This window comes from Haliotis asinina, chromosome 12 (assembly GCF_037392515.1).
Source record: "Haliotis asinina isolate JCU_RB_2024 chromosome 12, JCU_Hal_asi_v2, whole genome shotgun sequence".
NCBI lineage: Eukaryota > Metazoa > Mollusca > Gastropoda > Lepetellida > Haliotidae > Haliotis > Haliotis asinina.
This window is the reverse complement of record NC_090291.1, coordinates 33,742,405-33,768,176: the sequence shown is the minus strand read 5'-3', so window position 1 is coordinate 33,768,176 and position 25,772 is coordinate 33,742,405. Positions and strand designations below refer to the sequence as shown.

The window sequence follows — 25,772 nt, the reverse complement described above, 5'->3', positions numbered from 1 at the left end:
ATGGAACTCAACACAAATGTTTTTTGAGCACAACCGATAATGTTCAACATGAAAGGCAAAATCAATTTTTGAATTGAAGGATGACATGTTTCTTCATGTGGCTTGTAAGAAAGTCATTAGAACATGTGACTCTAATCCATCAGCATCATCACCACCATCACCATCACCATCACCATCACCACCATCACCACCATCACCATCACCATCATCATCACCATCACCACCACCATCACCACCATCACCATCACCATCATCATCATCACCACCACCACCGTCATCGTCATCATCGTCTGCCTCTGCATCATCTGCATTGTCATCACACTGGACATTGTACTTCATTTATCTGTGCTTTTGGCCATGTTGTTTGAATTATGAAAACACTTGAATTGACAAACCCGTGAACATCCGTGTTAGAATCGGTCTGCAGTAACCCATACTTGTCGTAAGAGATGACCAATGGGACCAGGTGGTTATTGTATCCCAGTTGTGTAAATCAGTGATCATGCTGTTGATCACTGGATTGTCTGGTCCAGACTCAATTATTTACAGACCTCAACCATATGGCTGGAATATTGCTCAGTATGGTGAACAGAACAAGCAAACAGAACAAAACTTGAAGTGAGGCATTAGTTCTGGTGGAGATATGTTATCGTATTGTTGACATATTATTCTGAAATAACAATGCACACATGGAGATAATTAAAAATGACAAAACCCTTTTCACGTCCATTGAAATCTGCGCTAAAAGCAGAATTGATTGTTCAAACAAATGTGTTTGTGTTTTACTGAACAGTTATGCCATAAACGAAATTATCTGGTGTAATTTCTGCTGTGTAAAGAGCATAATATCAGCATAGCACATTTAGAGTGACATGTTTAAAAGGCATTTGCACAGAGAACACCTGGAAATAGTAACATTTTTTTAATGTGAGTGCATGTAGCAAGATAACCAATTTAAGGTCATCCAGCTGATAAACACTAGTCTGTTGTTAAGTGATTTGGAAAAGGTATTGATCATATTTTTCTCTCAAATTAGTAAGTGACTTTAGATTAACAGACTTGCAAGCAAACTCATCACTTTTAGGTAGAAATGCTGTTTTACTGTTACAAAGGTTAACCTTAACTCCCATTCTTTAACCTGCATTGAGGTTTCTTTAGTGATTGATGATCTCCTATTTGCTTTGTGAAAGGAGCCCCAGGTCGTGATGACCACACTGAGAATTTGTAAAATGACACATGAGAATTGATGCTATCTACCAATAGATAGTCCTTATCACATATTTTGTCCAAATATGAAACTAATAAGGTCAAGTTTAGCTGGAGGATGTGAAGAGCCATGGTGGTCTAAGTGTCACTGCCAGCCCTGCTGCAATGTACGACATCCATTGTAGCAAGTCACTCACAGTGAAGCCAATACTTTTCAACAGACAGTTTAACACTCCCTCAACACTCAAACCAATTTTTTGTATCAAATAATAATTTGCACATTCAGGGGAAACTAAAAGGAAAAAAATGACTTGTCTAACAATGTTGTTGAAGTCTTGGAGTAATTCCAAAGCTCTTTAAGATAAGGGTAAGATAATACTTTATTTTGATGATTTCAAAACGGTCGTGTAAAATGGTCTACATGATGGTAAGATGATGAATATAATTACTGAGCATTAGTCTCGTCACGATATGGCTGAGATACTGCCGATGTGACGTTAAATGTTAACTCACTCACTCACTCAGCATTAGCTGTCGTTAAAATAATGAATACGAGCTGGTACAAAAACGTGACAGAATGTGTTTGTTCAACCTATCAGCATGCGCAGACAGTGACCTGATGGAAGAAATTCAAAGTCGTTAAAAAGGAATGTAAGAGCTGTCATTGACAATTTTCTGCACTTTATTATGATTTACTGCTTGTAAAGTAGACCGATATATAGTGCCAATGATTTTTAGTGCTCTGTTTTCAATTTTGTTGAGTTTATCTTTATTTGGAACAGACAGATTACCAAGTCAATGAGGTAGTATGACGTTCTGCATTGATAATTCTTGTCGTTTAACTAAAAAAAATCCTTTGACAACTTTCTGTGTAAGACGATATTAATCTGAAACAAAAGAGTTCACCTATTGGACTTTCAATTACATCACGAAAAGAAGTTCAACAGGAATATTTGCTTGGTTGAAAGTTGGAAGTGCTTTTTGTTTACCTATTCTTTGACTGCAAATTCCTGCACAAAGTATATGGATGTATTCAAATATCAAATTCCTTCAAATCCAAAAATTTTACTGAACATATGAAACTGAGGAGTATTGTTGTTAATGTTTTCAATATTTTTGGGCCTTGAGCATATTACAATATGAAAAACACCTCCATTTCCAGGGAGCCAAACTTTCCTAAGAGTGAGTAATATCACTGTGAAAAGCATCACTTTTTATCATTTTTTATTTAATTGTTCATTTTTTGATGATGTCAACCGAATGATGTCTTTGATCTGACTTCACAGCCAAAGCACTGTAGACAATGTTCCTGCTTCATTAGAGATAACAGCCATGATTCTCAGCCTTGGGAATAACCAGATAGAATGGAAAAGAACCTTGTTTGTGACGATAGCACAGTTTATTTCATTCTGCTACATTTAATGCATTGGTCTTCTGAAAAAAATGACAAGTCTTGGACAATCAGAATCCAAGGTTCATGAGGATGTACATGGCAAATATATTTAACAGAGACAACAAGTGCCCTCGACACAAGTTCTGAGTAGGAAAACCCATCAGTATAGATCAAGGCAATTGCTGATCATTGAATATAAACTCACAGGCAAAAGAAAGTGAACCCCTTTTATTTTGTATTTCGGCAAAGCTGTCCAAATATTGCTGAGAGTGGCATAAAACAATACTCACTCACTCACTCCTGTAAATGAAGTGATAAATGAATGATAACAACATATATATGAACTGTTTCCTTATAATATCATTCACATGGTAATAAAGAGGTTGTTCATCCATGTGTTGTTATCCTTCCTTTACTGACCCAACCTCTACATGTCTCTCAAAGAAGTTAAAAATAGTGATGGATAATGTTAAATTAAAATGTAAAAGTGAAAATAATGTTTTGTACTAATGTTTTTCTCCCAATGTAGGGACCAAGGACTCATCAGAGAATGCCAAGCTAGTAGTTTTATTTCTAATTGTTTAAGACATTACAAATGTCTCAAGCCACTGTCATTTGTCGAAAATTACTTGATAAAATTTACGTAATTGACCTTTCCATGTCATCCTTTTCTGATGATAAATGTCATGTTTGTATGATAGTGTAGTGGATTCCTCAATGCAGTAGAAGCCTTGCTGCTCCAGGTGATATCAATATGGACATGGAATATTTATTAACAGAGTATACAGGGAATCAAAACAAATGAGTGTTGCCATGCAGATTGTGGAAAAATATTCATCACTCTGCACATTTTAATATTTTTCTGCTGTTCTTATAATCTGAAACTTTATTGACCTCATATGTTCTGTTGTCTTTGAAGTACAGTTAACAGATCATGACACATCTATTTAGTAGTGAGTGAGTTTAGTTTTATGCCACACTCATCTATATTCCAGCTATACAGCAGCGGTCTATAACTTATTGAGTCTGGACCAGACAATCCAGTGATCAACAGCATGTGCATCAATCTGCACAACTGGGAACCAATGACATGTCAACCAAGTCAGCGAGCCTGAACACCCGATCCCGTTAGTCCCCTCTTGTCACAAGCATAGATGCCTTTCATGGCAAGCATGGGTTGCTAAGACCTATTCTACCCCAGACCTTCACGAATGCATCTGTTTAGTGATGATAGATCTATTTAGCAACAGATCATGACACATCATGATGGCTCGGTTGTTTTCAGGTGTCCTGATTTCCTGATTTCCTGATTTATAGGTCAGGTGATTGTTGGAATCACGGGATGGTCAACAAATCATGTGACTGTCTTCTGAGACAACCATAACAAAATAATGTGTATTTTGGTGTTGTCTTAAAAAATTGACTCTTTATGAGATTGTGAAATTAGAAGGGTCAAAAAGGCATGTTCAGACATGAAGATGGCAGCCATTGAGAAAAGAGTGATGTGTATTAAGGGGAGATAAGTAAGGTTTACTTCCTTCTTTTGTGACTTATGGTGACTTTTCATCTAGGAAAGAACTTAAAGAGCACACATGTAGATACCCATGAATGAGGGTATTAGGGACACATAAAAATTATTTGAGTTAGATGGTGAATAATGATCTTTTTTTTTGTCCTAGAAATGGAAGTGTGTTTCAGGAAATGTGTTCAGTTTCAGCTGAAAAAGACCCCTTCATTTTGCTCATATAAGAAATGGACAGCCATTTCCAATAGACTTTTACTGTTTCTAAATACCTGTACATGCGTTTGGAGAAAGTGCAGTTTTATTGCAAAAAACATGATCAAGCGACATCTTGTGCTTACTACTAAAAATAATCAGTATCCTTGCACTGCAATCTACTAAATATCACACTCGGAACCAAGTTCAAGCAATTAGACAGTTTTGAGAATGCCTTTGAAAGTAATCCTTTTATGCCCTGTGAAACTTGAGTTCATTCAGCTATAGCATGCATTGTCCTTTCAAATGAAATTATATCATTTGATAAATGACAAACTCAAGATCTTTTTATTCTACAAATGAGGCTTTCAGTTGCAGAGAAATAATTGTTCTTGCACAGATTTCTTTTTCATAAGATAGCTACACCTGTGTTTTTAATTATTGATTTTTTTTATTCTACAAGCATTTTTCTAAATAATGGTTGGTTGGAGATTTAAAACAGTTGTATTTGTTTCATATAATAATCAGGTTTTAAGTTCCTCCAAACAAGTGAAAAGGCAAAAACAAAATAAATTTCTGTCGCATTCCATAGTACTAGTATTTTAAAATAGCCTACCTCATTTGTGGATATATAATTGATCCATTGAGCAAAAAGTGGTTGATCCTCAAATATAGATCATGCCAAAAGACATTGAAAGATGGTGTATGTTGTTTCACTGCCTGCTGGTATAGACTGTATAAAACAAGAATTGGCTCCAATTTTGCGAAACAAACTTAAGTTTTTGCTCAAATTTGAAAAAGAGTTTGACAGTTTAAAACAGATTAAAGGTAAAACTCAACTGTATTTTTAAAATTAAAAAGCCCAAACAATTTAATTTATCTGTCCAACTAAAAACGTCTGCTATGTTTGTGTTTAATGTTGATTAGCCAGTAGCCAGTACGATGGTCGAGTAAAAACTTGAGGTGCTCTGAGTAAATTCACAATATATTGATGTCTGGTCTGATTAGGTTCGTTTGGGCTAGATAAAATGTTATGGCTGTGTTTTTTGCTTATTTCATACACTAGTCTGCTGAGTAGGGTGTGTATGTTGAACTGTGGTATGGTATCTCAATGGACCATTACTCTACAACTTGCTTTGTTATAGAAGAGCACAACCATCTGTGCATACACATTGTTCTTGCACACCATATGAGACCCAACCTTGCCACACCTCACCCCACCTCACCCTTCCTCACCCGATTTCCAGAATGCCTGTTAGGTGGTGGGATAGCCTGATGGTTAAAGCGTTCACTTGTCAGCTTGTCACACCGAAGACTGAAGTTGGGTACAATGTATGAAGCCCATTTCAGTGTCCTCTGCTAAGAGTGGCATAAAACCAAACTCACTTACTCACACAATGTCTGCACCAGAGACAAAGTGGAGGTAGACCCTAATCATTAGTATGACAGTGGACTGAAAGGCTAAAATACTATTAAAAAATATAGTACATATAGTTGCAAATGTTTCAAGTTTGCTCTCGGTCAAAACACATATGGACGTAGGCCTGTGAAGATGCTGTTTACAGTTTATCCAGATAATCTGTGATAGTCCATCATTCTATGTTCGAGTCTGTATACCTTTAAGTTAGGATAAGGCTGAGGACTCCTCTTGCCATTATTTAATGCCTTGATCTTCTTTGTATAATGCTAACAAGCGTCTCTTGCTTGTCTACGTTTATGTTCAATGATGGTAAGGACATATTTCACTGGTGGTGAAATATACAGGGTCTAAGATTTGCACCTTTGGGAATCATATAAACATGCAGCTTAGGAATATATTGGGTGATCTGAACCTTGGAATTAAGGAGACTGATCTGGGATTTGTCTGTTGGTTCACTTGGGATACGTTAGCCCTTAATGACATGACTATTACCAGATTAAGTCACTTGATGGTGGATTGAATAAAACTGAGCCGATGAGACTGTTGTGGTGATTTTGCATGAAGTTGTTATTGATCAGCAGATGGAGGCATCAAGAAAATCATCTTCTCTCGTGAGAATGTCATAACTACAATCTCGAATGTCCATCCAACAAATTGATTGTTGATGACCAATACCCTGGTTGTTTTCAATACTGATCATGTTGGTTTTTTTTCAATAATTTGGAGTTTTGGAGATAATTTTGTTTTGAGAAGTCATTGGAAAGGGAAAGAACAGTTGATGCTGGACCATGTAGTTTTTCTCAGACGCCCCAGACATGAGATGTGCCACCCTCAGCCTCTCAGGTTCTGCCGCTTGAGAGTAGTTCCATCTTATGAAATGGTGATGGGGACCGGAATGAGGATGGAACACTATTGTTTGTTGAAAACTCCATACCTTCCGAATGTCATGATCACAAGTTCTCCATGTTTTGATCTCCTTTGCCAGAATGAGTTAGCCCTCTATGCTTGTCTCACCTTTGGTATTCTGGGCCAGATTACATAGTTGGTTCCCCTTTTAGCCCCTCCCATAATAAGCCTTTAGTTCTCAGTGCTTATCTCCCGTTTGGTGTTCTTAGCCAGAATAGGTCTTTAGTTCTCTATGCATGTCTCGTATTTGTTATTCTATTCCAGAATAGGTCCCCACTATTGCATGATTGTTGTCCACGGCAGAACAGACCCTTTATTCTAATGCTGGAATGTTGTGTGGATTCAAAGCAATAACAGATCCCTTGTTACTTGTAATATATGAACTCATGCCCAAGCTGTCCCTGAAAGGGTTAAAGTTAGTATTTAATCATGGAGAAAGTTTTCAGACAGAAATGCTGTGATAAATCTGATTTAAGAAGTATATACTTGATGAAATGGATGGAATGTCAAGATAGATTCTCCACTGCGGGGGCAGTTTGTTGTTTGCTTTCAACCTCAAAATAGCATTTATTAAATTTTCCTTTGTAATACAGGACGAAGCGCACATAAAGAGACATGTGCATATTGATTATTCTGTTGGATTATTGCATTTCTCCAAGAGTTGTAAAAAAAAATTGTATTTGACCTCGAGATATAATTATTTTGATAGGTTTTGTTTGGGAGGTTCTTTTGGAAAAAAACGTTTCAGAAGATGTATTTACACTTTGAATAGAAAAATAAATCATTGTCTTCTTGCTCTGTACAGATTCCCTTGACAGATTCCCTTGTTGTCAGCTGTGCAAGGAGGGGCCTGTCATTGATGTCTGCTGCTGAGAGTTAAGTCCCTTGGGTAGCCAGAAGTCACTGATCTTGGATTCACACATATGACAGACATCCAGTGATATAATTCAAATACTGTTAAGTCAGTCAGTCAGTCAGTCAGTCAGTCAGTCAGTCTGTTAATCAATCAACCAATCACTTTATGGTCAGTAGGCGGTGTGAATGTGGTCATTGAAGCCAACTATTGTTAGTTGATCAACACCTGTTGGTAGCAGTTCATTTTCCAATCCAAAACAAATCAAGCATCATTACCTTAAAAAGAGTGAGAGAGTATGCTGCTTTTAGCAACATTCCAGCAGTGTCACAGTGGGGACCTTGGGTCTTCGGTGAGATGAGCTTTAGGCACTAAGCTCCCAACCCAAAGAGACTCTCAATGAGTATTCAAACAGAATGCAGCATTCAACATCTTGAGCAAAATGTGCATACATGTCAAATGTCAGTGGGCAGAGTGATTGTGGTAATTGATTTTACATATAACCTGATAGTTTGTAAACCACTGAAGTCTTTTCCCACTAAGCCAGGAGGTGGGGTAGCCTAGTGGTTAAAGCGTTCACTTACCATGCCTGGGTTTGATTCCCCACATGAGTACAATGTGTGAAGCCCATTTCTTGTGAAACCAGTTGTGATATTGCTGGAATAGTGCTAAAAGCAATGTGAAATTGAAGTCACTCACTCACTCACTCACTCACTCACACGAAGCCAGTAAACCATGGCTGCTAGTTAAAAGCTCCAAATGTGACTGACTAGTGACTGTTTGTCCACCCCATATATAACAAAGTTCTTATTATAGGTGTTGTGAGATCTATAATATGATCATTGGCTGTCTCCACCAGTGTCATTATACACAAGCTGAAGCATTTGTCACGGACATTTTCAGATCCTGTACGCCTCTTAGAGCAAGACACATCCATGGACTCAGACAGTTTATTTGCCACCGATTCCACAGAAAGTTGCACAAGTGATACTTTTGTCTTTGTTGCTGCAATCCTAATGAAGGGCAAGGCTTGATCCCGGAACACTAGGATATTGCCTGCTTCTTCAATCTATTATTCTGCTGTTTTAACCTCGTTCTTCAGCCTATTAGTCTGCTCTTTTTGCCTCATGCCTCGGTCTGATGGCATGCTAGTATAGCTTTGATCTCTTGATCGTCTACATTATTGATAATAAAAAGCTAAAAGGAAGTGTTTTTCCATGAAGAAATTGAACAGCATTCCATTTCAGGAAATCAAATTTATCATATGCAAAGATCCAGTCACTTAGAGAATGGGCAAATGTGTTTTGGGTACAACTCAATTTCATTAACCTTTCGTGATTGATGATTTGTTTTCCACGATTTGATGCAGATTTAAACTTCAAGAATATTAAATGTCACTGTCAAGTTAAAGATTTGATGATTTTTTGCTTGTTGGATTGATTGAAGACCTGAAGTTGGAGCCCCAGGGTTAAAACCAACTGATATAGATGAACTGTTGGTGAATTTAATTTTTTTTTACATGAATCCTTGATGTAGACTCCCTCATCACTTTCTTATCACCACAGATATCAACTGCTTGGTCAAAACATTAGAGTTCCATTTTTCATCTGTTGTTGAAATGAACTGTTATGAAGGGTTCCTATTGAAAGGTGAAGGTCACAGTGTTTTTGCCATTGTTGTATCCAAGCCCAGAAAGCCCACGTTTGAGGTATTCAAAATGACTATAAGGAGTTTCAGATATGATTGAAGCATCATGACTTTCATTTGATCATGATTGTTGCAAAAATTTATCTTTAATCTTTTTCCAAAACCACACACTGGACTTAATAAACATTTTTTCCCATGGTATTTCTGATAGCATGGGTTTTATGCTTACAAGACACCCTTGCATTTGGTCAGTAAGTTGTTTTCATATTTTTCAGTTCATGTCAGTGTTGTAAAACCCTGCAGATACAATTCTCAGCCAGGGGGTTAATAATCATGGTTGAAGTTTGTGGGTCTGTTAGTATAATTTGCAATGTTGAATGGCCAATGTTTCACTCGCTTGCTCACTCACTCACTCACTAAAGGTCACCAAACGTTGCACATACTAAAAAGGCACACAATTCCTCGTCAATTAATCAAACACTATTGAATGACATTTGGAGTAAAATTAATGCACTGTATTACAAATATAATTCCAGATATACAAAGAACATTGTTTTATTTCAAGATAGTTGAACAAAGGATTTACTTGCTTGATTCAATATGGATTTGTTGACACTCTGTTTCTGAAGACTGTTCACAAGTTGCTACCTTGACTTACATCGTCATGCATGGTACTCAAAGATTGCAGGTGAGCTTCAGCCCAATTGGGGCAAATGTTATTTTGCCTTTGGTGAAAGAGTAATGACCTATATCTTTTACTTTGAAAACAATTATAACCATTCGAAGGAAATTCCACTCACTTGTCACCTTGACTGAAGAGCTGATTCATTGTAAGAAAAAAGACGGGTCTGAGAATTGTACTGAGAAGCCCATATATGAACACAAAACACATGCTGGTTCTAATATATCAGAATGTCATCCCAATCCTTATTTTCTGAATCTCTTTTATTTAGCTTGAATCTGGATCAATCAACAAAACTATTTTCTTCAACTGTAGTTTTCAAGATTTGTACCTGATTAGAGCACTGTTTATTGTCATGTCTGCAAAAAGGTCAAGTACTGTTGGAAATAGGAAACCTTTTTTTCATATTTATCTGTACAATTTATGTAGTTGATATGCAAAAATGTGCAGTATCTGTTAAAATAATTCAGCCCAACTACAGTTCCAGTGGTTTCGAGATAGGAAACATGAAAAGCAATTTATTTGTAACAGACTGTGGTTTTATGCAAATTAGTTTGCAATGATATTGTATTCTATTGACCTAAAGATGTGTGCCGAACCACTGGTCTTTATCAATGCATACTTGTTTGTGATAAGAGATGTCTGAAGAGACCTGAGGTTTGCTGAGGTTTATGCATGTCATGGTAACCCAGTTTCATAGAATGATGTTCATGATGTCATCCACTGGGCATGTCATCGCATTCCAGTTGTGCAAATCGATGCTCATGCTGTTGATCACTGGATTTTCTAGTCCAGAATCAATTATTTATGGACTGCTGCCACATAGCTAGAATATTGTGTGGCATTAAATAGCAAACAAACAAAACAAGTCATTCAGTGGATTGCTTGGCCCAGACCTATACATGTTGAATATTGCTGAGTACAAGACAATCAAACTTCTTTGACCAATTAAGATCGGGGTTAGAATTGATCTTCCATCACAAAGTCTTATTTCCCCCGTGATGATCTGGGTTAGAATTGATCTTCAGTAACCCATGCTCCTTGTAAGAGGCAACTAATGGGATCGGGTGTTCAGGCTCACTGACTAGGTGGAAACATGCCATCTTACCCCAGTTGTGTAAATCTATGACTACTGGATTGTCTGGCCCAGACTTGATTATTTACAGACTGCTGCCATATAGCTGGAATATTGCTGAGTGTGACATAAAACTAAAATCAATCAATCAATCAATCAATCAATCAATCAATCAATCAATGTCTTTGTCTTCCATAGCTAAAGAAGACAGTGACACAAAGACCACAGCGCTGGAGGCTACGGGCCACCTGAAGAAGGCTGTGATGAATGAGAGAGAGGTTAAGATAAGGCTGCAGGAAGAAAATCAAAGTTTGAAGGTGGGTGTAATTTTCTTGTAGATTTATCAGATTTGCCATGAAGAATTAATCATGTTTTCTTTCAGTGGCAATTTTCTGAAGGCGAAATAGTAAGACAAAGAAAACACATCTTGTTATTAACCAGATATGCCACTTTCAATCATGGTAGCTTGGAGGAAACATCAACCAGCTTCAATAACAGTAATCTTAAACAGAAATCAGCAATAAATTCTGAATTCTTAAACTGTGGGGCACCTTCTCTATCACTGATGCTTCTAGACTTTCTAACAGTTTGGGTAGTTAGGTGGCCTAGTGGTTGAAGTATCTGCTCATCATGCTGAAGACCTGGGTTTGATTTTTCTTGCTTGATTGTTTTTCTTGCTTGTTGATAATAACGGAAGCTTCATATATTTTAAAATATTTCACAAGAACTGTTCTTGGGATTCTTTAATCACATTCCTGGAATGGTGAAGTGTCATTTTGGCTCTGCATGAATGCAGTGCCGGCTGTTGTTGGGACTGAAGGAATAATTTGGTTTAGACAATGTGCCAGATTATAGAGCTGATGATAAATGTACATGTCACAGGAGGGACTGAGAGAGATTTAGTGCTGGTGTTGACAACTTGCTGGATTGGACAGATGTTGGTTTTGACAGCTTCCACTGTGCCTAAGCTTGGTTGATGGATCCATGTTGGTCTTCTCCAAGCCATGTTGGTCTTCTCCAAGCCATGCATGGTATATGCAGGTTATGAAATACCAAAAATTTCAGCCAGACCACTGTGCTGGTTAGATGTAAAATGTGCCAGCCTTGTCCAAAACGTACCTGCCCTCAAATATTTAAGGTTCGACAAGCGACACGTTTGTCATCCAAATGGATTTAATTATTTTTATTATTCTTTTTTTTTTTTTTTAAAGTGAATGAATAATGATTTATGATCCTGAAATATGATACATGCCTAAATGTCAACAGGACCTTCGGGCAGGTGGATTTGAGAATCTGACAGTCTGTGTTGAAAATAACCTGTCCCGGAAGGTTGGGCCAGCAGGTATTTCAAAGAGTGCTATGCATGGTATAGGAGTTGTCACATGTGACTTGGTCACCTGGTTGATGCATGTCATCATATCCCAACTGTTGCTCATGATATCAGTCACTTGATTGTGTGGACTGCATTTAGTTAAATGCAGACTGATGTCAATTTCAATTTTGGAGTCTGTCAGTTAAAAAAATAGCAATGAGATCGTAATGGTCAAAGTTACGGGTCTTTCTGTTTAGGACAGAATTGGAGATCTAACTGAAGAACTGACACAGTCCAAAGCAAATGAACAGTCCCATAAACTTGCATTGAGAGCCATGGAGGAGACAGTGATGAAACAAGACAGGGAGAGGTTGAATCAGGAAGCTCATGAGGTAGGTGGCTTTCAATGCTTACATGCTTACAAGGCTAACAAAATACCTACATGCAAGACTTACACAAAATGCTTACATGCAAGGCTTACAAAACATACATGCAATACTTACAAGGCTTACATGCTTACAAGGCTAACACAATGCTTACATTCAAGGCTTACAAAACATACATACAATACTTGCAAGGCTTACATGCTTACAAGGCTAACACAATACTTACTTGCAAGGCTTACAAAACATACATACAATACTTGCAAGGCTTACATGCTTACAAGGCTAACACAATACTTACTTGCAAGGCTTACACAAATGCGTACACTCAAGGTTTACAAAACATACATACAACAGTTGCAAGGCTTACAAGCTTACACGGCTAACACAGTACTTACACGCAGGCCTTACAAAACATACAATACTTGCAAGACTTACATGCTTACAAGACTAACACAATACTTACTTGCAAGGCTTACACAAAATGCTTACACTCAAGGTTTACAAAACATTCGTACAATACATACAATACTTGCAAGACTTACATGCTTACAAGGCTAACACAATACTTACTTGCAAGGCTTACAGAAAATGCTTACATGCGAGGCTTACAAAACATACATACAATACTTGCAAGGCTTACATGCGTAGAAGGCTAACACAATACTTACTTGCATGGCTTACGCAAAACGTTCACATGAAAGGCTTACACACAATGTTAGAAACAGATTCAAACTTGATCAGTCAGACAGCCGGTTTCCTTTCAGTGATAGGTCACGTGTTTGTCTGATATGCCAATGACAAGTTACTAGTATTTGAACAGAAAACAGATTTGTCCTTTGTTTTTTTATTTTCAGAATGGGTAAATCAAACACTCGTTTGACTATCATCCAGCAATGATATATCCACATTTGTGTTTCAATCCAGACAAAGAAGTTGCAAGAAGCTCAGATGAAGGCAGCAGCCATGGCACGTGAGGCTGAATTGTTGAGACACACTACTGAGAACCAAAAGGGGCAACTCGGTCAGCTGCAAGAACTCTTGGCTGCCCGTGAACAGGAGCACAGGTATATTTGTCAATGCATGTTGTTTGTGGGAGGGGGGTAGATCTTGAGACTCACTACTGAGAACCAGAAGGGGCAAATCAGTCAGCTGCAAGAACTCCTGACTGCCCATGAACAGGAGCACAGTTGTAGATGTTGAGACACACTACTCAGGATGTTGTACTATCCAGCTTAGTATCATGGTCAGTATGAGGCTTGGCCCCATTTCACAAAGCTCTCGTAAGTCTAAGATTTTGTAGCCTTTCTATACAACTTCATACTTCCTTTATTGTAACTGAACTTATAGTCATAATGCTATGAGAGCTTTGTGAAACATGCAACTGATCACACCGTTTCATCATCAAACACATGTAACCATGGTTGCTTGGGGAATTTCCGCAACTCACAGTATTCAGCTGAATTTTACACTGCCAGTGTGTAGTGACAGCCCTCAGTAATTAGACAACATTTAACAAGCTCAGCATGCATAGAATTGACAAATTTGACAGCTTCAGTGAAATTTTTCTCTGCCTCAAATTCCTTTCTATCCCCATGAGGTCAGCAGATTTCTGACTTTCTATGCATTGGTTGTCATTTTATGTCATTATGGAGATTGATGATACAGGTTTGTGATTTTTGTTGATGCCACGAGCTGTTGCACTTTTGCCTCTGTATGGTATTAAGTTACAGTGTGATTGAAATATGATCACTCCTGGGATGTGATCAGAACTTGACTCTGTTTGCCAATTTGTGTCATAGAATCCTTGCGTCTTTGTGACGTTTAATGAAGTCACATGATGCAAATATGTCCTACGGATGCATAAAGAGGCGTTTGATGTGGACTTCTGATATAGGTGTGATACAGATACATGATACAAATGTGATGAACACTTGGGACATGTGATACATTCAGGATAATGAAGAATTCTTAAAAATGAAAATGTGTACAGAAAGGTTGTCCAAATATATGGTACACAAACTGGCTAGAAATATTGCACATGTGTTATTGACAGGAGATATTTTTGTATAGCACATACATGATAATATAAGTTGTATGCTTCTCTCGAGGGTAATATGGTCTGATGTATGCCTCATTGTAGGTAGGCTCCTTGTAGGGTGACACGGAATCTTGTTAAACTGTCATAGTCCAGTGAAATTAAAGTATTTACATGAAGGTAAGATAATCGTTCATGACAAAGGTGTGTATTTCACACAGTTGATACAGATGTGTATACCACACATGATACAGATGTGTATTTCACACATGTGATGCAGGTGTGTATGTCACACATGATACAGATGTGTATATCACACACATGATGCAGATGTGTATATCACACACGTGATACAGATGTGAATATCAGATACATAATACAGATGTGTATATCACACACATTATATCACACACATGATGCAGATATGTATATCACACACGTGATACAGATGTGTACCTCACACACATTATGCAGATGTGTATATCACACAGATGATACATATGTGTATATCATACACACAATACAGATGTGTATATCAGACACATGTGATACAGATGTGTATCACACACGATACAGATGTGTCTACCACACATGATATATTTATATACCAGACATGGTGCTAAGTGATTGAGATGTCTTATGTTTTGCTGCAGAATATACCCTTTTTAAGGGACATTTTCATGAACGAAGGTGTAGTTCACATACCATCCTAACCATGTAATTTTTCTTCAGACCTCAAGATATTTCAGTCCTAAAACAGTAAAGAGAAGAAATAAAAAACGTGTCCCATACCTACGACCCATTAACACCCTTTGGCAGTTCATGAGCTGAACACAGACGATGTCATTAGGAGTGAGTTTCACACGATATTTGAAAGGGAACTCTCCAGAGAAGAGGAAACGGCTCCAAATTGGCATTGATGGGTTCTATATATTCAAGGAAGCTTCTGTATTTTCACAGCAATCCTCTGTCCTGGATTCTGTCTTGTATATGATGCTTTCAACTTGTTACAAACTGTTAAAACTTTTGAAACTAGTGCTGTGTCCTTTTCTTGATCAATTATGTAGTCATTTTCCATTTTGCGCAAAAGCAATGCAAAACATGCCACTGTGTGCATCTGTATTGAAGATTTAGTTTTCTTGAGTCATCGATTATTGAATAGCAAAGGAGCAAAGCATCAGTTAGATGCAGTGAATTTTCTCTCATACAATATATTTCAATAGGAGCTTCAGCAGCTGTCTCGAAGTTGTGATTTTTTTTATAGCGTGTGCATCTTAAGTCTAAAGCATTCATCTGATCATGTTAGAACAAGCAAAATCTCTCGTCGGATAGAACTTCTCTATTTTGATCATGGGAGTAAATCTGTGCCATGATAAAACCATGACAGTGTATACTGTATTAAGACATGGAACTCTTGTGATTCATGAAACTTTGCATTTCAGCTTGACAGGAATTAATGAGTGACTGAGTGCGTGAGAATGGTTTTACATCCCTTTAGCCATATCACGGCTAGCGACTCCAGAAATGTGGGGAAGTGAGCCCAGGTTTTTAGTGTGACAAGCAGACACTCTTACCTATTGGGGTACCCCACTGTCCCCTTAAACTATGAAGATTTGACTAAATTTGACAGTTTATATGAAATTGTACAATCTTCTTCAAATAATCTGTGATAATAGTCGGCAGTCTGTAGTTCATCGCACTTCAGTTTTCTACCTGGTTGTTGAGAGATAGAGAGCTTGTTCAAGTACTTACAGTGTCCAGGGATGGCTTGGCAGCTTAGTGGTTAGCGTTTGCTTGTCACACCAAAGACCAACATTATGTTTGATTCCCCACATAGGTACAATGTGTGAAGCCCATTTCTGATGTCATCCATCATGTTGCTGGAATATTGTAAATTGAAATACTTTTTCTAATTTTTTGTCATATAATGTATTTTCTCAATGTTTTTGTTGTATTTCTTTTTCAATATTTTCTAAATGAAAGTTAACTAATCGATCACATTTGATATCTAGATGTGAAAGCTCATCAAAAATGAAACAGTTGAAAATGAAATTAATATTTTTTGTTAACGGATTGTGTATGATGTAAGAGGTATCATGCTGGTCACATGAAATTATGGGCAAGAGAGTCATGATTCAGGCAGGGCAATAGTGTCACAAAAAGTACTGATGAGTTGAGTGGGTGAGTTGGATGTCAAAACTGAATTTAACTAATTTAACTGTAGGTCAGGATGGTGACTCCCAAAGTGTGAATCAGGATTCCAACCAACATGATCTGGTTTCCGGTAGATGACATACCAGAACTGGGTTTGTCTTTGAGTGAGTGAGTGAGCGAGCGAGTGAGTGAGTGAGTGAGTGAGTTTAATTTTACACTCATCAATATTCTATCTACTGGTGGAGGTCTGAAGTGTGTCAACCAAGTCAGCGAGCCTAGCCACCCGATCCCGTTATTCACATCTTACGACTAGTAGTCACCTCTTGTTTCAAGCATGGGTTGCTGAAGACCTATTCTACTCGGATCATCACGGGTCAGGATGTCTTTGAAGATGTGCTAACACAATTTCCACAGGATTTCACACATAAGTCATAAATGTTAAGGGTTTAAAACATTGGTGTTTACAATCATCATCACAAATACCGTTTGGAATTAAAGTTGAGACTGACATTAAGCATGGAAGTGACAATTGACAACTTTATTAGTATTTGGGGCCATGTGATCTGTATTACTAGTACATAAACAACTACACATAGTACACATACCAATGTATCATTTATTTACAACATCTTGGCAAGTTTCTTTTCAAATACAGAGATTTAATACTTTTTGTCAGTGGAAGCTAATAATTGATACATTTGGGAGGCAGACAGATTCTTATAATAATATTCAGGTGAAAACAGTTCTCTGCTTGTTATATAATACCAACAAGTGAATGAGAAGTTATTTTCATCCTCAATACCACCCAAAACACATCTTGTACATAACAGTGCTTTGGGGTTACAGCATTTAAATCTATCTGACTGAACTCTCAATTTATGTGATACACAGTGAAACTTACGACTGTTCTTTTGGGGGGAACAATTCAAGAATATACTTTTCAACATCCAAAACAGATTTAAAACAACTAGAATGTTTTAGAATGATGGCCTGAGATCTTGCAATGTCAGTTTGGAAATTATATGTCTCTGTGTCTTTGTGAAAAGATGGAAATATATAATTTTGATGGAAACAGGTATCAGCTTCCATGCCGAAAATGAGCCTGGGTAAAATTGAAGATCTTTACCTGAACCATAGAAAATCTGGCCTTGCTTCATTTGGGATGTTCGGATTCAGAAAGTTTGTGAATGATTGAATTTAGTTTTACACCGACTTTAGCAATATTGTAGCAATATTGTAGCGATATCATGGCAGGATACACCAGAAATGGGCTTCACACAGCCATATGGGGAATCAAACCTAAGTCATTGGCATTCAATGAGTGAATGCTTAAACCACAGTGATACACCAGGGCCTCAGATTTCTAACATTTTGCTTGCTACTTAACAGTTGAAAAGGCAATAAATGCTTGTCCAGTGCTTATTCACATATCCTAGCATGGTAATGAGAATGTAAAACTATTAATGTCTAACATGGAGTTTGGGATGGATGTTCCCCAGGTAGTTGAGAAAGCAATATGAAGGTTATGTGATCCTCCACTGACCAGAGAAATATTATGTCATATGTCACGGGTCGAAGTGATGCATCTCTGTGGGATAAAGGAAAATCATTTGTCATTTCCAGCACAAAGGCTTTCATGACAGTCTGATAATCATTAATCCATCATGAATTTTTAAATTGTCAACATTTCTTTTGAAGCAGAAAAAAATTAGATCAAATCATATGAAAATTGCAAAACTTCTCAGAAAGCATAAAGTTTCAGAAAGCTAGAACTTTGGTATTTGTCACAATAAATGCATATGGAAAATTAGTTACATAGAAGAAATCATATGATTGAGTCATTTATGGACACAGGCAAGTCAAAACTGAAACAGAATCAGTGATAATTTATCATCTTGGGTCAGGTTCTGTTGAATGTATCAGATATTTATGAAACTGCTTACCAAATATATTTTATCCTTTTTAGAACCAGTAACATTATTTTATTGTGCAGCCATAAGTCTGATGGTGCAGCTAAACCTGTAAGCGAGATTGCACTTGGTGCAAATACTGAAATAAAAGATACAATTACACTGCTGCATACAGTTGTCATTACTTGCTTGACAGCTGCAAAATTGTTAATGTGACTTAGAGCTGCATTGACTCTCTCACTCTTTCACTCACTCACTCACTCACTCACTCACTCTCTTGCTTGATAACGGTGTTAGCATCTGCACCAAAACGTCACATCCATTGCAATAAAGAAGTCTGCACTGTTTCACTTCCAAATATCATGTTGGTTTGCGTATGAAATTCTGGAGGATATTGTTTGTAAATCAGTCACTAAAAGCTCCAGCATCCCATTGCCATTCCACTCTTGGTTCTAGTATCCTATCCACTCTTGTCCTTTCTAGCACCCCATTGACACTTCTGGCATCCCATTCTCACTTCTAGCATCCTATTCTCATCCGATCTTAGGTTGAGCATCCTATTTTCATCTCCTACACAGTTCTCCAGACAACTAATTGTTATAAGGAAGTTAAAGATGGAAAACTCATTAGAGTTTCACCATTTATATCAATGATCTTTGTCAAATTAAGTTTTGTAAACTGATACTCATTAAAGTTTGCCTTCTCAGAAGTGCAATTAAATTGGATTCTGTGGCTTGTGTTGTAAAACATGCTGAGAGCCAAAAAAGTGTTGGATGTTTTCAGCAAAAGTTTGAAAATCACTTTTATCAATCAATCTGTTGCTAATTTTTAAATATGAAACCAACTAGCCAAACAATGTTATGTAATTGGTTCTGACAAGTAATTGTGTCTGATTGATTCCTTGTAATGAAAGAGGCTTTTCAGCAGACTTATGAAGTTCACTTCTCTGAGTGGCATTTAGAAGTTGGCATGATGGACAAAGGAGAAAGCTGTATGTTATCAAATAAATGATGTTTCAATCTCCAGTGTAGCTGCAAGTAGTGTAGCTCTTAATACCATTACCAGGCAAGTAGGTGTAGCTGTTAACACTGGTATCAGGCAAGTAGGTGTAGCTGTTAACACTGGTATCAGGCAAGTAGGTGTAGCTGTTAACACTTGTATCAGGCAAGTAGGTGTAGCTGTTAACACTTTTATCAGGCAAGTAGGTGTAGGTGCTAACACTGGTATCAGGCAAGTAGGTGTAGCTGTTACCACTGTTATCGGACAAGTAGGTGTAGATTCTGACACTGTTTTATGCAATTAGTGTAGGTGCTAACACTGTTATCAGACAGGTAGATGTAGCTGTTATTGCTGTTATCAGACAAGTAGGTGTAGCTGTTACCACTGGTATCAGGCAAGTAGGTGTAGGTGCTAAAACTGCTATCAGGCAAGTAGGTGCAGATGCTAACACTGTTATCAGGCAAATGGTGTAGGGTTAACACTGTTATCAGGCAAATGGTGAAGGGTTAACACTGTTATCAGGTAAATGGTGTAGGGTTAACACTGTTATCAGGCAAGTAGTTGAAACATTTAGGTGTGGATCTGGTACAATTTAAACAAGTGTTATTACTTCTGATGAAATTTCATGTAGGATTAACCTTGCAACATCTCTTAAGAATCTCGCATCAAGAAAGCTGAAATCTTCTGAGGGGTCATCAAATTTTTTCATCAAAAATCTGATTTTCAACATGGATGTCAAGACAACCTTTTTCAATTATCCTCGTCTCTCCATTACATGACCATGTGATCATCATAACATTTCCAATTATATGAGAAAGTGGCATGCCGAATAACATTGATGTCCTGTTGGTATAGTTTGTTTTCGGTATCCGATTGTGGCCTTGCACTCTCAAAACCTTGCCTGCATATCTGGATTTGGTCTATTTGTGGCATTCTAGAAGTTGCTGGTGTAGAGATGACACAGCTTTATGGATGATCAACTTCGTTATTTTAACAATTGCGATGTTTCGGCATAAGTTCCTATACCATTTTCAAGCATATGCTTGAAAGTTTCATATGCTTGTTACACGTGCTGGAAAACGGTCTAAGAACCTATGCCGAAACATGGCCATTGTTAAAATAAAGAAGTTGATCATCCATGAAGCTCTATTTGGTCATCTAACTCTGTGCCTGGATTAATTAATGAATGTAAGTTATATTTTTTGAAGTAATGGTGACTCTAAAAGTGCTCACAAAATTCTGATTTAGTTCAAACATGGCAGATCATTTTGGGCCATTAAGTTTACGTGGGTCATAATAAATGCTGATTTCCAAAAAACTTGAGCAATTACGTTGTAAACGTTCCCCCTGGATTATTACTACCTCTGTCCTGTAGGTGCCACTGAGACGTGCAGAAGTGGAAATTAAAATTCGAAATACGCCATAGCTGTCCCTAGTGGTATGCCTATAGACTATGCAGTTATCTCCCATGTCTGTGATGTCAAAGCACTGTTGTTTGAAAACCATATAAGATATGGTCTCTGTGAAAACATACATAACTGTTCTGTATGGGCCACCTACAAGACATGCTTACAGAATGGAATTGTTTTTCAATTCTACTTCACTTTTGCTCAACAGTCTTCAAGAACTTATCCTCATCCTGGTACTGTACAAGAAATCATTGACCATTTGACTGATGTGTGGTATGATTTTCCAGATTACATTAAACAAGGATGGACATGGTGTGTTTGGACATTTATTTGTTCTTTGTTTAATACTGGTCTCATTCACACTCAGCTATGCTCAGTAATCTTCTAGCTGTGTGGCGTCTGTCTGTAAATAATACATTCGAGTCAGAGTCAATCCAGTCATCAACATCATGAGCCTTAATCTATGTAATTGGGATGTTATGTCATGCATCAGTCAGATGAGCAAAATTTTAAAATCTCTTTCACATGAAAAGATAATTTAGCTTTCAAAGGAACCAAAAATTATTCATGAAGGGAATATATCCAGGACAAATATCATAGATTTATCTAACCTGTGAAGATCCAGGTTAGAACTGGTCTTCAAGAACCCCAGTCTGTCATAAGAGGTGACCAACAGGATCAAGCTAGCTATTCTCGAAACGTTCACAGCACTTCTTAACTTTGATCGTAGCCAATGTGTTAAGAATGGCTTAAGAAGTACAGGATCAGGTGGTCAGATTTGCTGACTTGGTTGACACATGTTGTTGCATCCAAATTGCATAGACTGATGCTCTTGCTGTTGATCACTAGATTATCTGATCCAGACACCATTATTTACAGACCTCTGCCTATGTCTTGAATATTGTTGTATGGAGTAAAAAAAAAAAGTTCACTCATACTCACGCTAGAGAATTAATAGAGAAAAACAATCTCATATCTTGAATGGGTAGGAAGAACAGATACTTCATTTTATTTAGTATGTTTTCTGAGACATATATTTTCAAACATTATAACTTTCATTCTGGGACTAAATGTCATCTAGGCTCAAACCCTGTCATTAGAGAACTGACCACTCATGATAGACACTCGGAAATGGCTAAGTGCCTCATGGGGCAGATTTCCTGTCACAGAATCAACCGTTCAGATTAGATGCCACTTAACATGCCATAGTGTGGAATACAGTGTGGAATATTCTCGGAAACTTTCCGTTTGTTTACCACAGCTTTCCCTAATGAACGTGACTTTGTATGAGACGTGCTTGTTAGTGCATCCCTATCCGATGGCTGAAGCAGGACTGCCTGTGGGCAGAAGGAAGTCCCACTGTCCAGTTGCAGTAGTCATATTCAGAAGCCTGGCATCGTAAATACCGGCATCATTTATTACACTTCTGGGTTTAAATTGATCCTTTGATCAGCCATTACATTCTGATGAAAACTTTCATTACTCAACATGACCTGCAGCTGCCATCATTGCTTATTACTTTGATGACAAGATTAAAGTGATAACAGATCTATATTTCCCTTTAGCAGTTAGTTTGATTGATCAGTGTTAACTTCTCTAGTGCATACAGTTATTGCAAAAGATACATTCAGTTTTTCATGAATATGCGAGCAGTTACCCCTAATGGTGAAGTCAATTTTACATAAACAATTAGAATTAATACATTGAGAAACGTTGATTGTGTTCTAGTAGTATCACGGCAATTCAAATACCGAGCTGTGAGGCAAATGTTGAATATTAGACAGCACTGTGTAAATGTCAGTATGGAGGGACATTGTTAGTGAGTGAGTGTGTTCCAGCAATATTCCAGCAATATCATGGCAGGCGGCACCAGAAATGGGCTTTCGCACATTGTACCCACAGGTTGAATAAAACCCAGGTCATTTTCATGTCAAGCAAACACTGTTACCATTATTCATTTAATTTTCATTTCCTTGAGTGTTTTGTGATATGAAACTAAACCTTTGTTTGCATGTCCATCACCATTGTGCAGTGCAACTTTAAATTTGGATGTAAGTCTGAATTGTTGTTTGCAGAATCTATTTTAATTAAAAACATGAAATGAATATTCTTTTTCTAAAACTGATTCCCATAAGTCTAGAGAACTGAGTGTTTGGTTACCTGAATATAAAGTATCCAACCTTTCTTATGGGTGGATCCGTAACAGTATTTGTTCATAGCAGAAAATTACATTTATTGAAGGTTCTTGAGAACAATATTGCCTACTCAGCTATTTTACAACATATTTAGTTCATGTTTGTAGTATATATTATATATTTGACTTGTAATTAGTGGGTGACACGATTGCCTATTCAGCTATATTACAACACATTTATTTCAGGTATGTTGTATGTATGTTATATTTCATTGGTAGTTAGTAGGTGACAAGATTGCCCATTAAGCTATATTACAACATATTTAGTTCAGGAATGTTGTATGTATGTTATATTTGATTAGTAGTTAGTAGGTGACAAGATTGCCTATTCAGCTATATTACAACATATTTAGTTCAGGTATGTTGTATGTATTTTTTGACTGGTAGTTAGTAATTCTTCAAAGGCATTAAGAAGTTGACGTAGCAATACAGGAGAGCTCAGTTCAGCTCAACCTGATGAGGGGGCTAGGATAAGCTCCGAAACGTCGTCAAAACAAACCCAAGAAGTTGCTATCCATAAAATTTGTCCTGTATTGGTAGTTAGTAGGTGACAAGATTGCCTAATCAGCTGTATTACAACATATTTAGTTTAGTAATGTTGTATGTATTCTACATTTGTCTGGTAGTTATAGGCAAGATGAATGCCCTTTCAGCTATTTTACAGCATATTTACTTCAGGTATGTAGTGTATATTATATATTTGACAGGCAGTTAATAGGTGACTTGCACCTTGCTATGAAAATAGATGTTTTCATACACAGTGTTAATTCCTAATACAAAATTACCCATCCAAAAACACACTAGTGGGATAATTGTTTTCAGCATACATCATTCTTACATAATAAGACAATATAATTCCACTTTAAATTTGCATATTTAAACAGTGGCAAACTGCCATACAGGCAGAACAACAATTGCATACACAGCTTTTCACAATAGTTACTCCAATCACAGAATGACTATGTCATTTCCAGGAACCCCTTTGTCCATGTGCAGGATACGTTACCCTTCATCAAAGGGAGACTACTCGAAACATGTCTGCTCAGTCATATCTCATTGTCTTAGCATTTTCAGATGTATTCACATGTCCAAAACAAACACAAAAAAGGAACATTGTAAACATTCTGGCACATATTTCAACTAAACACAATTGTTATTGCCTTCTGACTACAGTTGATACTGTTTGTCTTTCGGCTGTATCTTCAGTATTTATCTTTTTAAGGACCTGTGTATAAATAATAACATCATCCAATATCAGACTATATAAGTGTTGACCCGCGAAAGTCTGGGGTAGAATAGGCCTTCAACAACCCATGCTTGCCAAAAATAGGCTACTATCCTTGTCATAGGAGGCAGTGACTAACAGGATTAGGTTGTCAGACTTGCGGACTTTGTTGACACATTTCTTTGGTTCACATCTGCCCAGATTGATGCTCATGCTGTTGATCACTGGATTGTCTGGTCCAGACTTGATTATTTACAGACCGCCACCATATAGCTGGATTATTGGTGAGTGCAGCATAAAACTAGAATCACTCACTCACACACTCATCCCTCCAAGATACACAGACATGAGAAAGAACAGAGTAGACATGGTGGCTCATATTTCAACTAAAACCAAATGTTAAAGCCACCAGTTTATGATGTAAGTTTCTATAGAACCATTACATGTCCGAGTACATATTCTTACTCCTTCATCAGATGGATAAAAAAATAGAGATAAGCTACAGACAGTTATATTTATCTTACTTCACACATGAATGTCGCTCTCCGATTGGCAAAGCGCTGTTCTCTTATTTTCAATGTACCCCGCTTACAGGCGATGTATTATTTTCATTGTACACCGCTGGGAATTCTGAACTCTTCTGGTGCTTCATTTTAGTACTTTTTACCTCGAATAACATTGAATCATGCATCAAGCACGGAAATTACCAATGTTTTGCGATTGAAAATTGATGGAAGGGAGATTACTCTAAATCTGATTACCTTGTGTCATCTGCAAAATGGCGATTTGCCTTGCATTCAACAGAAGTGCTTCAAACAGTTCAAAATTAAGATTTAGATGTTTGGTAAGATAAATACATTGTTCACTGGTCCCCCGGGGTCCATGGGCTCATGTACCCTCGAGGTTTGTTTATGTTCCCCTTGCCCTGTGGGTCCTGCAGGCTCGGGGAACATAAACAAACCTCGAGGGTACATGAGCCCATGGCCCCCTCGCAACCAGTGAACAACTTATAACATACATGTGAAACAACAACAATGATATTAGGGAACACTAACAAGGGAAGACAGTAGTTTATCGGTGCTCCTAAGTGCCTCCATTGTTATCTCATCCTTGATGGCTGGATTAATCCCTGTCCCTCTGAGAATTTTTATCTATGCATGATGTGATAGACATGCTTCTTCTCCATACAAAAGAATGAATGCTTTTGCAGGCTCTCTTTGACTATGAAATGTTTAAATTTTTAGTGACT

At 37.4% G+C, this 25,772-nt stretch overlaps 1 protein-coding gene across 1 annotated transcript in view; it reads left to right on the top strand.

Annotated features, from left to right (window-relative positions):
- Positions 1 to 25,772, top strand: part of LOC137257987 (leucine-rich repeat and coiled-coil domain-containing protein 1-like) — a 489,406-nt gene that overhangs the window by 415,656 nt on the left and 47,978 nt on the right. Inside the window, exons 12-14 of the mRNA XM_067795512.1 lie at positions 11,098 to 11,216; positions 12,469 to 12,603; positions 13,522 to 13,661. Of these exons, the coding sequence (XP_067651613.1) occupies positions 11,098 to 11,216; positions 12,469 to 12,603; positions 13,522 to 13,661 (394 nt within the window). The remainder of the gene's footprint in view (positions 1 to 11,097; positions 11,217 to 12,468; positions 12,604 to 13,521; positions 13,662 to 25,772) is intronic.